At 42.7% G+C, this 14,990-nt stretch overlaps 1 protein-coding gene across 1 annotated transcript; it reads left to right on the top strand.

Moving 5' to 3' along the window:
- Positions 1 to 633: 633 nt before the first annotated feature.
- Positions 634 to 11,224, top strand: LOC147639385 (uncharacterized). Its single transcript, XM_086790753.1, has 4 exons — positions 634 to 923; positions 1,254 to 1,589; positions 10,411 to 10,632; positions 10,736 to 11,224. The coding sequence occupies exons 1-4, from the start codon at positions 794 to 796 to the stop codon at positions 10,870 to 10,872; spliced, it is 825 nt and encodes a 274-aa protein (XP_086646879.1). The 5' UTR covers positions 634 to 793; the 3' UTR covers positions 10,873 to 11,224.
- Positions 11,225 to 14,990: the final 3,766 nt, after the last annotated feature.

The raw sequence follows: 14,990 nt of genomic DNA on the forward strand, positions 1-14,990 counted from the left end.
GGGGCAAGCCTCGGGTACTTGTGGGGATCCATGTGACTGATGCGATGGAGGTATGTGACTGTCTGGAAAGGAGTGCATCCACTACCATCGGGGCTGCAACAAATTGATTAATAATATGGAGGCCACCAAATGTTTTGGTGCCTTATTGTTGGCAACTTTTAAGGATTGCCTTTATTTTAATTTCACACTGCACCCATAAGTATTAATGGGTATAAGGCCAAGGGACAATTGTCAACCATAACTATTTTGAGTAAGATTACTCTAGTTGCAAAAATCCAAAATTGGTATTATGAAAAGAATAATGAAAGCTTATGGAAGCCTTACCAATATCTAAGCCTTAGTTTGGGAATTTTTTAAAAGTGAACCTTACATGAATCCTTCTCACCATGAGCATGGTTTGAAGGAAAAGACAATTTTGAACAATAATTTCATCGAATTACTACTATTTTTTAAGAAATTGAAGGAAGTATTTGTCTTTGTGATGAGGTGGATTTTGAGAAGAGAAAGAACATTTAGGTGCCCTATTTTGAGTTTTGCGTTTGGTCAAAAAAGAATTATGTGATTGGAGGACTCGGAATCTTTTTCATACATAGGCATATTAAATGAATATGCTATATCGAACATCAATCTCATTGCTCACACTCCAGTGTGAGCTCTGCGCGTTATCTGTAAACCCTAGTAGCTACCTCCAAATTTACCCATACCCTTTCTGCCCGCAGAAATGCAGTAGGTTAACAGTGGGAGTGATTTGCAGAAGTGGGCAATCAAAAGGGATTTTGGGCGATCTCACAGCATGTTGGTGGGCGCCCTCCAGGAGCGGTGGCAGGACCTGCAGGTGCTCAAGTCCATATGGTTCGCAAAGATCTCTGGAAGCTCTCACAAGGAACGTCTCGAGAGCTTCTACGGTCCCCAAGCCGACGCATGTAATACCCCCATCTCTTGTATTTCTGTCCCGTAGAAATTCTGGATTGGGAAGAATAGAGAACAATAATCCCTTTCTTTCCTTTTTTTTCCCCCCCCTTTGCACACAGTTTCTTTTGGAAAATTTGGGGGTTTTCCCTTGTATTTTAAGCTAATTGACTTTTTTCTGGGTGTCTTTTTTCTCTTGTTTTTTCTTATCATAAGTAACTTTGTTTCTTGTTTGGTTTATGGAGAAGCCCCTCATACAAATTTCTCTGTATTTATCATATCCATGTTTCGTCGCCATGATGGGTCTTGAGCTCTTCTTTTGACCTATATTGCCTGACATGCAGATGATCATTTCAGATCCCGATTTCTGCATGGCCGCGAGGGCATGCTCAAAGCATGTGCAAAAAAAATGCTCGAGCTGGAAGATTCCAATGGGCTTGTTTGGGTTGATCTAGGAGGCGGAACAGCAGAAAATGTAAAATCAATGTCTAAATACATTGATCTGTCTAAGTTTCAGAAGATTTACGTGGTAGATATTTGTAGTCCTCTCTGTGATGTAGCAAGGAAGAAAGCCAATGCCCTTGGATGGAGTAATGTGGAAATAGTGGAAGCTGACGTGTGCGAATTCGAGCCGGACAGACAACCAGCCACTTTAATCACCTTCTCCTACTCTCTCAGCAGTAAGCTCACAATCTCTTCTTCATTCAATCCCTTTTTTTGCATTTATTCCTGCATGTGGAGCTACAATAGTGTGCAGATCTTTGTAAGATACACACATACATACCATATACACATATACACATGTCACATATATACATACATACATCTCTCTTTCTCTCTATATATATATTCATAATACTATACCATACATGTATACATATATATATGTATATGTATAACATATATATACATATATAAACGTATATATAAATATATGTATATGTATATATATACATATATATGTATGTATATATATGTATGTATATGTATATATATATGTACATATATGTCAGAATACGCAGCGGAGATGATGACCAGATCTGGGAACACAAGAGCAAAACGCAATGCAAAAAATAACAGTACAAGAGAGAGAGAGAGAGAGAGGCGTGTAACTCTGCTCTATATACACAAGAAGTATCTCGGAATGATACGAAATGGAATGGGGGCCATGGGGCCATTTTATATGGCCCCAAATACCCAATCGGCCTGTGCTAAAGGCAGCCGACTGCCTCACGATTGGTGTCATCGAGTCGGTCATCATTAGAGAGGTCCACGACCTGTATAATCAAGTCGGCCTGCTCCAGAAGGTGAACACGTGCACACTAGTGCATTCGGCCAGCCACTGGGTCATCCTGCCATCATAGGGTAGCCACCCAAACCATGGAAAAATAGGAAAAAATGGGGAAAAAATATGGTGAGCGGGGAAAAATGAGAACAACACCTACAAGGGCGGGCATACCCACAACAAAGGCCCTGGTGTCTACAAAAAACAGGAGATGGCTTCTAACACCCCCTCTCAGCTCCTGGCTGTGAAACCAACTACAGGGAGCTGGGGTGCTGCCTGAGCAAATCCTGAGATAGCGACTTTGTGAAGAGGTCCATCGTATTGTCCTCCGTCGAACAGAACTCTAGCAAGATGTCATCAGCAACGATCTGTTCTCACGAACAAAGTGCCTCTGGATGACCATGGGTTCCTGCAGTGGAAGCCCAATCCTGCAATGCAACCTCTGCAACCTCACCACCTCACAAGCAGCCCGGTACTCTGCCTCTGTCACTGACAAGGCAAAAGATGACTGTCTCTTACTGCTCCATAAAACTGCTCCTGAGCCTGAAGTAGATCTCCTCGTGTCCGGATCTCCTCCCCAAACTGAGTCACTTCAGCCGTGGAGTCGGACTCCATCCATCAATCCCCCTCATGTGTAAAAGAGTCCATGATCCTTCGCGTGTTGCAGAAACCACAGGATACGCAATCCTACCTCCCAAAGAGACATCTGCAACCATGAGCTCAACTGCCTCATCAGGAAGCTCCTGTCCAATCTGGTGTCTATCAACCAGATCAATGAACCATTCCGTTTCTGAGTCAAAGAGGTATCACACTGCTCACAAGGATCAACACCTGTTACGGTGCAAAGCCTAGTCCTGAAAACCTGCTGAAGACCACGCAAGGCCTTCTGAAACCTGTTAACCACCCCCTTTGAATCCGGAACCACAAAGCCTAGAGTATGTACACTTCAACCAGTTTTATTTGGTTGTTTTCACTTCCTTGTGGAGAAATCTGGCCTGTCAGGCCCGTGACACTTGTACAAATATAAATACTCCAAGAAATACAAAAAGTATTGAGGGGGGGGGCCGGTCCTTTCCGGTCCTAGTGCTGGTGTCATTTGTATTTTCAGTATTTCCAGTATTTGTGTTGTTGATGTTGTTTCCATTGTTTAATAAGAGTTAAATTAAGTGTTCTAAATATGTGTGTATTGTCTTCCGATCTCCAGGCTTCCTGTAGGGAGCGGTCACACTTTCCAGTACATTTGTTGGTAGTTCTTGTGTTCGTCAGTGAGAGGAAACTTTATAGGTAACCTATGCTCTGATGTCTCGTAGCATGCGGGACAAAGAAACTCCTGTATTTGAGGAAGCTCTTTCCACGGGGACCTATTGGAAAGCTAGGTAGGTGGCAGTTGCTTACTTGCAGAAGGAGGTGGATGTTGCACATTCTCTAGGCTTTGTGGTTCCGGATTCAGAGGGGGTCGGTTACAGGTTTCGGAAGGCCTTGAGTGGTCTTCAGCAGGTTTCCAAGACTTGGCATCCCACCGTAATAGGTGTTGATCCTTGTGAGCAGTATGATGTCCCCTTGACTCGGAAGCAGAATGGCTCATTGATTTGGTTGATGCATACCAGATTGGACGGGAGCTTCCTGACGAGGTTGTTGAGCTCATGTTTGTAGAGGACTCTTTGGGAGGTAGGATTGCGTACCTTGTGGTATCTGCAGCATGCGAAGGATCTTGGACTCTTTTACACAGGAGGGGGATTGATGGATGGAGTCAGACACCACGGTCGGAGTGACTCAGATTGGGGAGGAGAACCAGACACGAGAACCTTGACATCAGGCTACAGTTTTTCCCTTGGCTCAGGAGCAATAAGAGGCAGCCATCTTTTGCCTTGTCGTCGACAGAGGCAGAGTACCGGGCTCATTGTGGTGCTGCTTGCGAGGTGGTGAGGTTGCAGAGGTTACTTGGCAGGATTGGGTTTCCACTGGTGGAACCCACAGTTATCCAGAGGCATTTTGTTCGTGAAAAGATCATGCTGATGACATCTTGCTAGAATTCTGTTCGACGGAGGACACTGCGGTCGACCTCTTCACGAAGTCTCTATCTCAGGCTTTGCTCCGGTGGCACTCCAGCTCCCTGGGGTTGGTTCCACCTCCAGGAGCTGAGAGGGGGTGTTAGCAGTCATCTCTTGTCTGTATATTTACACCAGGGCCTCTGTTGTGGGTGTGTCCGCCCGATTTAGGTGTTTTCTCATTTTTTCCCACTCCATATTTTTCCCGATTTTTTTCCTATTTTTACCAGGTGTGGGAGCTGTTTTGTGGCTCCTAGTTGATCCAGACACTGGCCGACTATTGGTCTGAGTGTTTTGTATGCTGGCCGATTGTCTCTGCCTCTCCCTGACCTTCCCTGAGTGTTGGCCAACAGAGGTTTGCTGGCTGATTGGAGGTGGGAGCAGGTCGTGAGCCTGTAGCTGCTGTCGGCCGCTTTTCGGGCTGGCGGACTGGCTCTTAGGAGCCATATAACCTAGCCCCCACACATCATTGTATTCGGTATTCGGGATTTTCTTGTGTGTATATAGCAGAGTTACACGTCTCTCTCTCTCCTTCTCTATTGCTGTGTTTTTCTGCAGTGCACTTGCTCGAGTTTTCAGATTTTGTCCTCATCTCCGCTGCATATTCTGACTATATATATACGTATGTATGTATGTATGTATGTATGTATAGATGTATATATATGTGTGTGTGTATATATATACGTATGTATGTATGTATGTATACATACATACATATATATATATCTAGAGATGAGAGAAATGAAATGATATATTAACGTCTTCAAAAGGCCAAAATGACCTATGAGATCAAAAAGGTTACAACAATTAGTGGATCTGATACAATGTCTGTGTAAGAAAAGCTAAAACAACCAAACAACTAATTGAAACTGAAACAACAACTATGAGAAAAAGTAAGGTACTAGGAGAGAGAGAGAGAGAGAGAGAGAGAGAGAGAGAGAGAGAGAGAGCTACTTTCACCTTAGCCATGTGAATATCCAAAGTAAACATCTTGTCATTTCTGTTACCCTTTGCAACTAAGAGAGTAATGTGTATCTGAAACAAATGAGGGAATCGGACGTCATTCTCATCATAGGCAGAAAACATAGTTGCCACATCTACTGTGTGGCTCTATGAAGCTGTGTATGTCTCTAATATGGAGTTGACGAGAGGAGGGTTATGATCCAGCCTTCAAGAAATGATCTTTGTAGAAGTGAAGCTTCGTAGGAAGCTTTGACATGGTGAGCTAGGTCCAATGCATATGAAGTCGGATCAAGTCTATCCGGATGATGCGGTTGGTCTCTTATCTAGTGAGATTTAGAAAGAACAAATCTAGATTGTAGTCAAAGCGGGGGAGGCCGTCTATGTTAAGACCATGTGAGGAGAACCATCTAGTGATGCGGGAGTGCAAGGATCTTTGAAGAGTGTATATAGGTGATGTATGTAGGTAACTCTTAGGAAAAGGGCATTTAAAACCAGTGGGGCAGCGCCGAACTCAGCTAACACGATCTCATGTGGCATTGAAGACTTACTCCTAATCATACATGAGAACATCATCACCTACAATATTTCTATCCTTATCCAATTTTCCTCCCCCAAATCTGGTCCCTAATATGAAGATCCTTATGTCACAATAGGTCTCACTAAAGTGTCATGGCCCTGTGAAAATGGAGCAGGACAAGTGTGGGCATGGTGGTTGCAGAGTCAGAATATTTTATGATTCACATGGGGGGTGCCCGGACAGAGTTTAAGATGTGTGGACATCCCTAGGTGTGAAGGGGGGAACTAGAAACATTAAGTTTTAATGTTTATTGGAGTTTGCCCCTAGGCCTTAGTGGCCCTAGGAACTTATTAAAGTTTGGGGCCCTAGGGATTAATTTGGGGAGGAGTTTTCTCTCTCTCCTCTCTCTCTCTCTTCCCTTTTTGGGGAGTCGTGTAGCAAAAGTGGAGAGTTTTCTCAAGCGCATGATTCACAAGCGTGGAGAAGCTGAAGAGCAAGTTGACTGCAGATTTCTGGAGGGCTGTTGCTGTTTTTCTGAGTGGAATCAGCCGTACAGCACTGTACGGCCAGAACTGTGCAAGTACTCTCTCTCTTTCTCCTCTGTTGCTGGCTGCGCATAGAAGCTGCTGCAAGGATTCCCTGCGCACAGGCCCTGTACAGGCTGTACCAGCAAGTACACAGCCAGTACAGCACTGTACGGCTGCCGTACAGTGTACGGACAGCCAGGTACAGCAAGTACAGTTGCTGCAGGCTGCTGCAGGTGGCGCAAACAGGTGCTGGACAGACTGTATACTCTGATTCAGGCAGGTACAAGAGTGGACAGCCGACTGTTTGTGCAAGTACAACTCCTGGCACGTATCCCGAGGCGGTACAGACGGGTACAGTGCTGATTTTCAGATCTGTATTTTCAAGGACAGCATAAGAGTGAACATCAGGAGGAAGATACAGGCAAGTACAAGCACATGTGTGAAGCAGGGTTGTGGATACAAGTGCCTGCAAGTACAAATTGGTGCTGTTGTTTTCTCCAGTGTTGTTTCACGAGCTGAACTTGGTAAGCTCTGTTTCTGTTCATCTATCTCTCTTTCTATTGCTTTGCAGATATGTGTTATCTGGCCCCTTGTGAGAGGAGGGGTATGGCAGATTGACAAGGGTTGAGATAGAGTTTGGACAGCACATGTATGTTTGAGCTGAGATGATGTATCACGCACTTGAGTTATGCCAGATGTATGCCCATGGCTGGCCTGCTTAGTGATCTTGGCTGATCAGAGGGAGGCACAGTGTGTTGTTTGAAGACACAGATCTATGTGCATAGATCCTCTGTGCTGAGAAGGATTTGTGGGCCGTCAGATTGGACTTATAGGTGTAAACTCTTGGCTGGTCTTTGTGTTGTACTCAGCCATTCATATTATTATAATTGAATAAAGAAATACCGCAAGGGGCGCCAAGCTTTGGGGCCAACCGGTGTCGCTGTGTTTTCAGATTTGGGCACTCTAGCTCCAATCTGTGTTTTGTTTCTCATCTAGACTACAAGTGGACGGGTGATTGCTTCTACCGCACTCTGGTTTCCTATCAGAGGCCGGTTTCACTAAAGTATCAAAAAGCCAACCCTTGGTACTTGGTTAGCATTGTCTCTCCAAGCGGAATAGGTCAACATATGCTCTCATCTGGCCTCATAGTAAAAATAGGGCCAATGAAAGTATCTGCAAGGTAAACATATGAAAGTGACCAACTAAACCAAATCATCTCGATATAAGAAACTATCTAGTCGCAACTTGATGTGTGTCACTAGTGACCACTAGACCCCTTGCTTGGAGATTCACTTGGTACAAGCTATCCGGGCTAAAGAAGGATTGTAGGCCAGGGTAGGCTTGTGGCATTGAGCTTTGAAGAACCAAGCTATCGAGCTGAAGAGTAGATTTTCCTAGGCATGGATAGGCTTGTGACATAGAGCTTTGGAGAATGAAGTTATCTGGGCTGAAGAGAAGATATACCGGGGCACGGATAGGCTTGTGACGTAAAGCTATGGAGAACCAGGCTGCCTTGATGATGAGCATTGGAGATTTGTCCAAGGCATAGGTAGGCTTTTGGATAGAGCATTAGGAGAACCAAGGTATCCTGTAGCTTGTCTAAGATATGCTTATGACATTGTATCCCTTGCCTGTTGGCAAAAGTTTTTTTTTTTTCTGGGAAAAAGATCCTTGTATTAGTTACCGAGAAAAACAACCAAAATGGCCAAGTACAAACCCGTCTCCAAAGGGAAACGTGAGTCAAGATGAACAAAGGGGAGGATGCCCTTCTCCTTGGCTGGCCGCTCTAGGAAGGCTATCTCATACAATGGGGGGAGGGAAAAATAACCACATAGGTGGTCGGTAATACCAAGTGGGCTCGCCACCACCACTATCTATCAGAAAGGGACCGTGCTGCAGGAAGGCCTCTTGATGCTTCCTCATGCAGTCTGAGCGTCCCTGAAGCTGCCCCCATTGACCTTGGAGGCTATGAATGATATCGAGCCAGATAATCCAGAGACTCTGCTGGCGGGGTGAGGGTGCCTTCGATGGCTTTGCTGCATTGAGCTCTCCATATATAGCATGCAGCTATATGACTGCAGATCTCCCATCTCTGGCTAGAACTTGGGGTCCAACGACCAGTAGGCGGAGTTGGAATTGGCACAGTGGAAATACAAAGGTGAGAGACCCGAAGGGCTAATCCCTCACCTTCCTCCTCATATGGCATGATGATCGCAGCCTGAGTGGCCCAAGCAACAGTGCATTGGCAAAAGCTTCTTGTGGATCCGATACATATCAATCATTGTTTCCATAAAACTGTCTTACTTGGAAATCTGGTGACGTGTTAGAGATCAATCTGTTTACCCATAAGCTTGCATTACCAAAACTCCTTTTTGGTTATAAATCTTGCTCTGCTACTACTTTGGATGATATGGTATCACTTTTAATTGAAAAAGACAGGAGGAACAAAGAGGAGCAAACCAGCATTGGTATTGATCTAGCCTTCATCAGCCAAGAATTGGAAGACCAACAAGAAACCAACATTGGTATTGATCTAGCCTTCATTAACACAAACAAGAATTGGAAAACCAACAAGCAGATTTGATGCAGATTTTGTAAGTGGCTTGGACACAAAGAAGTGAACTGCTCTAAGAAGAAAGAGCAGGAACAAGCACAACATGATGCCAATCTCTTGAAGAAGATGTTCCAAAATCTTCTGAAGAATATGGTGCTGAAAAAGAAGAAATTCATACTGCAATGGTCAACGTCAAAGTTGCTTCAGCTCTCTAACCCTAATGCCCGTAGTCGGCATGTTTGGGACAGCCCGATACCCCTACCCCTATATATAGATTGCTCTAGCCCTTGGGTCATTCATCTGAGATTTCTACAAGTGAGGCTTGTGCATAGCCAAACGCAAGGTAGAGGTCTTGATCCATGGTGGCCAGCAACGTTTCTAGAAACGCAGTAATCGGCATGTTTGGGACAGGCCCATACCCCTACCCCTATATATAGGTTGCTCTAGCCCTTGGGTCATTCATCTGAAATTTCTACAAGTGAGGCTTGTGCATAGCCAAACGCAAGGTAGAGAGAGGTCTTGATCCATGGTGGCCAGCAATGTTTCCAGAAACGCAGTAAGAATAAGGTCTCCAAGTCGTCATCTACAGGCTGTTTACAGCCAGATAGTCAGTTCTCCACACATTCAGCAATAAAGCAAATACACCGTTCGTAATGGGGCTCTTCAGAGGGTGTTTGGGACCCAATATTGTGTTTTCTCTTCTGCTCTCTTTGTGCATGCTATCCTCTTTATATTGTGCTATTCATCGTCAAGATTGAAGGTACTCAATTCCAATCAAAATATGATCTCTGTCTATAAGCTTCCACATGTTACTGTAGTATCAGAGCTTTGCCTTTTGGTGAAGAAATTCAGCAGCTTCCGCATGTTACGGTGATATCAAAACTTTGCCTTTTGGTAAAGAAATTCAGCTGGAAGTTTGTCGTTCTCCATATCCAACCCACCCTTACTTCATCACGTAGGGATGAAACCCTCACCAGTGTCTTGACCAAGAGGTGGGGTGGATTAAGAAAATTTTTCACTTGTGTGGTTGGTTTACAAGATGCTGGAAGCACACCCCTTTCCGGTGTGACTCCTTCCCCTCGAAGAGCAGTTGGTTTTAGCCTCCGGAACATGACCATGATAGTCTCCCACACACGTAGTGAATGGTATTGTTGTTGCGGTCAGGAAGCACCTTGACCGCTCCCATTATGGTGACATTGGATGATGAGAGAGAACAGGTGATACCCAAAGAGGTGATAGTCGAAGAGACAGCCATGTCTACAAATACGGCATCCAGGAGTGCCACTCCCAGAGTGGACCGGTTGGCACATATGTTCGAGGGCCTCATGCAGGCCATGAAGCAACACGGTGCTCAATTGCAACAGCAGCAGGATAGGATGCTTGCCCTCGAGAATCTGTTACCTCTTCCACCTTCTCCCCCCCTTCCTCTAGCAACATCTTCAGCAGTCACTTTAGCCCTACAAGGAATATGCTATATATATATATATAAAGAGAGAGAGGGGGGAGGGAGTGGCAATATATATATATATATACATGAATTATTTTTCCGTAAGCAAATTACAATGCTTCTGTCACGTTTTTGATTAATATAAGGTTGATTTGCCCAGTGATTCCGCCCTTTATGGATGCTGTCGACAAAGCCCTCTCATATTTGGATCAAGAGAAAGGTATCTTCGGTATAGCTGACTTTTACACTTCTCTTAAGCATGATACACCCACCCGGCAGCACAGTTATATCTGCAGGTGGTTTTGGAGGACCATTTTTGACTTGGACAATATCGACCTAGGGCCTGCTCGCAGGCAGTACCTTGAGCACCATCTTGAGCAAGGTCTTTAATGCTGTCTTTTTGGCCGTTCTTTAGATATTTAGTGGGTCGCAAGGCAAAACAATGTCGGGTGTAGTATAGTAAAATTGTTTGCATGTTTTTGCAGTGCATGAGGAAAACAAGTGTGGGGGTATCCCTTATGTGCCACTTCTAAAGGTTCCTTACTACATCTGGCTAGGCCAGAAGCGATCACACAGGCCACAGTTGTCGGAAAATGGAAACACAACTAATCATGCCCATTGAAGTGTTTTTTGCCCTTGGTGGATGTTCTCTTTTCAGTTTTATTTGCTCTGTTTGATTGGATGAAAAGTTGTTGTGATAGGGGTGGTGTTGCTCTGGCTTGAATTTGTGACTTTAGCTGGGAGTGCGCTACTCGAGACGGTCACATAGTACATAACACTTGACAGGATGAAGGGTTATGTGGTCTGGTGGATGGGAATGTTGAAGTCACATGATGTATTGTCCTGCACACGTGTGATGATTCTGCCCTCACTGTGAGGAGCTTTTGGTGTATTCAGTATATCAGGTTTTGAATTTTATATGCGATTATCAAAACAGCTGAATGTCACCAGAGAAGGGACAGCTTTTGTCGTTTTGCCTTGTGTTCCAAGTGTTGTGATGACATGTTACTTGCCACAGCTTTCCAGATCTGTGACACTCCTCCCTTGATTTCTATGCTTTCCTCTTGGTAAGTTGTAGCAATGAAATGGCATCCTTGGGACTTAACTGGCAAGCTAACTCCCATTGCTGCTAGGTGCGAGCAATCCATTGCTATGAGGAAATCGGAGCTTATTTCCAGATTGTTACAGCAGGGTTACTCGCTAACATGATTCTCCAATGACGGACTTGGGACTTAATTGTTAAGCTAACTCCCATCACTGCTAGATGCGAGCAGTCCATAGCTAGAGAAAATCTGAGCTTATTACCAGATTGTTACTGCAGGGAATTCAAAGGGTTTTACCTTAACATGATTCTCCAATCAAAAACTTGGAATTCCGGGTGAAAACATTTACTCAATCAGCAACTAATGGCTGGATTCCTCCACCATCCCACCACCCCCCCACCTCCCTTCCCACAAAAAAAAAAAAAACAACAGCAAGCACAGGAAGGAATGGCTTACCCCCTCCGTTCCCTAAAGCAGGGGGTCGGCCTGCTGTCCTTCCTCTTTCCCGACTGGGAATGGCACAGTCCCTACTTTTTACTGTGCTGACATGTTGGCATTCTTCATTTATACACAAAAGGGTTTAGATATGCTAGCTACCATTCATTGGGCAATATTACAGTGTGTATCCTTATTTCTAGAGATTTAAACTATTGTATATGCTCATTTGCTTTATAAGTTTTTGTAGAGAATACATTACCAATATTCATTTGTAACCCTAGCTTGATTTTCCTATTTAATATGACTTATTATAATATAATAAACAGCACTACCGTCATTTGCACAAGCGGTAGTAGCGAACATCTATAACAGTGACAAGGGGTTGCATGTGATGATAGCAAAAATAGCAATTGTTATGCTTATAGAAAGTTCATCTGTGAATTTGCTCACCATGGGGTGGAATAAGTATTTAATGTTGAAATCAAACTACATTAAACATCTACTGAGCATTCTTAGGCCTTATGTCAAATGTGCATGTGAAAATAGAACTAAAAGAAGTGCAAGTATATCCTCTATATATATTGAGTGGATCACTGGTTTGGTTAATTGTACGCTTCTGGTTTGGATCAATCCAATCTATTACCAAACCTTATTTGCCATTTATCCCATTAAATTGACTTCAGAGATTTTGTTTTGAACTTTGCCAAATGCAATTCTTAAGATTCTAGTCTACTTTTCCATTTTGGTCAAGTAAGTTTGCGTGGTTTTACCCTTGCTTTAAGCTTTGTGACTGCTCCTCCCACCCCTATTTTTACTATCGAAGATAATGTCGAGCCTTAAAAGCTCAAAATCTTTTTCTTCTTAGTCAGAAATAAGATCAATCCTCTCATCTTTCACTTAGAGAATACCTCTCTTTGGTTAACCCCTCTTGACTTTTCAACTCTTATACTCCACTTCTCCTAGGTTGGTCAAAAGTTCGAAGTGTACTTCTATTCCCCAATATATTGAATTGATATCATTGATTGAAATATGGAGGACCCTAATTTGGCTTGATTTATTACATTCAAGATCACTAGTTCTTCTCAGTAGTAGAAATTTAAGCTATTGAACTTCATCAATTCTTTGTATCAGTGAATAATATGTCCTTGATAGTATGTCATGGCTGATATAGGTTTATTGGTAAGAAAGGTACTCAGGTTTAATTAGTAATCGAGCTTCTTGCTAGGCCAATTTTATCATTTGAAAAGTATGTAGGATTATGTAGTAGAAGGCCCAAACACTATGGCTACACTTGTGATTGATTAAGTACTATAATTAGCACATGAATAAGCAAAGTTTAACAAAATAGCCGACACAATTTAATTGGCAGTTTCAGTGTGTGAGCAATGGGTACATCTATTTACATTCTGTAAAACAGCATCTAGGTCCTCTCCATGTATCTTTGTGAATTTCCATACAGTTTGGCATTCCTATTCACGCCGACTTTTAACAAATTTGAGGTGTCAAAGCTTCTAATCTCTTTGTAAGCTGTCGATCTCTTTCGAAATCAATAAACTACTAAACATAGATTTAGTCAAGCATGGTTCATTACATGTGTTTTCTTTGATGTTGTTTCTATAGCTTTCAAAACACCATTTTTAATGATGCTTCTTTATTGTCTCAAACCCAAGATCGGGCTAAAAACAAGTGTCACAATTGTGCATTGGTGTGTAAAGCAACGGTCAATATCTAGTATACACTAGTGATGGTACTAGGGTATATGCCTCAAAATGTGCCTATGCCATCAAATTGAGGTTTTAATTGATTACAATGGAGTAGAATGTAGTTAATCTCCAATAGAGGACACACGCGTGCGGGCGTGTGTGCATGCACGTGCGTGAGAGTGTGTGTGAGAGAGATTTAACATTCATGGGAAGTCAAATGGATCAATGAACACAAAGGTCTTTGATCCTTCGATCCTTCACAAAAGTATAAGATACAGTACCACAAAATTATTTCCTTTATGTATAATGAAACTTGTAATATTCGCATCCCGCATAATTAAGCGTGTTACATTGGAGTGGGCTATGCATTCTTCTTACTATGTTTATTGTTGTTCTTACTTCTTATTGAGATTTCTTGTTTATCGTGCTTAGATGATGTATGAGTTGTTGGAAGTTGCAACAAGTGGTTGCAAACAAATATCTCTTAACCATGTGTATGCAAGAACTTGTGTGCAGTAATAATACATGCATTTTGAGCCACTACCATACATGCCATCATTTGATTCACATGTAAGTATAGGCAATTGTGTTTATGAAGATCCACAACCCATTCAAAATAAGTTTACAAATCTCTCACATTTTTTCTTAGGGGGAGGATGAAAAAGAAACCCATGAAAGAGTAGTGTATGGTATCCTACACCAATTGGTTATGTTGATCCAGTTAATAAAGGAGTTGGAGGCATCATGAGGAGGATACAACTTCTTCAAATACTCCCACCAATGTCACACAAGGTAGAAGAGAGGAGGATATGGTTAAGGGTTTATGAGGTCTCAAAGCCTCCAATGAGGCATAAAGAGGACGTCCTTTGGCATGAAGCTAGTACACTCTTATATGTGGAGGCTCAATACTCCATTTTATGTGCATGTTTAGAATTCTCGAGCTTGCAAATTGCCTATTATTGGAGTGATAATAGAGTCTTAAGCCGTTTTTGGGAAGGGTACTTAATTTAATATCTTCTCTTATATTATAAGATCTTGAAGCTTAATTAATAAGATGTTAAAGTCCTTTTTATAACTACGATGATAAAGGAAATTCTCCCTCCAAGCAACTTGATGCCATCACAACAAGGGACAAATCATGGAAATTGCTTTCCATGCTTGGTATAGACTATACCCAAATAAATGCATGTCGTAATGTATACTCTTTAGGGATGTTGTTAACCAGTTCACAAGTTAACATGGTTTCACTTGCTTGATGTAGCATCAGGTACTTTTCCATCTTACCTGCTTGAATGGGCACCTGCCTTTTGTGAGACAGCACTGGAACATATAAAGTGGCCTTACCATGAGCTTAATGTCAAATAGGAAAAGTCTAAGGACTTCATGTATATATTGCTTAAGACTAGTGATAGTAGCTAGACCATTTTTAAGTTTTGGCTGGCCTAGTGTAAAGCTAGTCACTTGTATACAAGTCAATTTTTAACAATAAGCAATACACATTCATTGCCCTGCAAATAGAACACTTGTAAGCTCTTCTCTCCTCTTGTCTTACTTGC

This window comes from Cibotium barometz, chromosome 4, assembly GCF_041138505.1.
Source record: "Cibotium barometz isolate CiBa-2024 chromosome 4, ASM4113850v1, whole genome shotgun sequence".
Classification (NCBI taxonomy): domain Eukaryota; kingdom Viridiplantae; phylum Streptophyta; class Polypodiopsida; order Cyatheales; family Cibotiaceae; genus Cibotium; species Cibotium barometz.

Excerpts from the sequence above, each read along its gene's own strand:
- LOC147639385 (XM_086790753.1), top strand. The coding sequence starts at position 794 with ATGTTGGTGGGCGCCCTCCAGGAGCGGTGGCAGGACCTGCAGGTGCTC. Across the intron at positions 1,590-10,410 it reads CTTCTCCTACTCTCTCAGCA|TGATTCCGCCCTTTATGGAT; the intron begins GTAAGCTCACAA and ends TGATTTGCCCAG. Across the intron at positions 10,633-10,735 it reads TGAGCACCATCTTGAGCAAG|TGCATGAGGAAAACAAGTGT; the intron begins GTCTTTAATGCT and ends ATGTTTTTGCAG.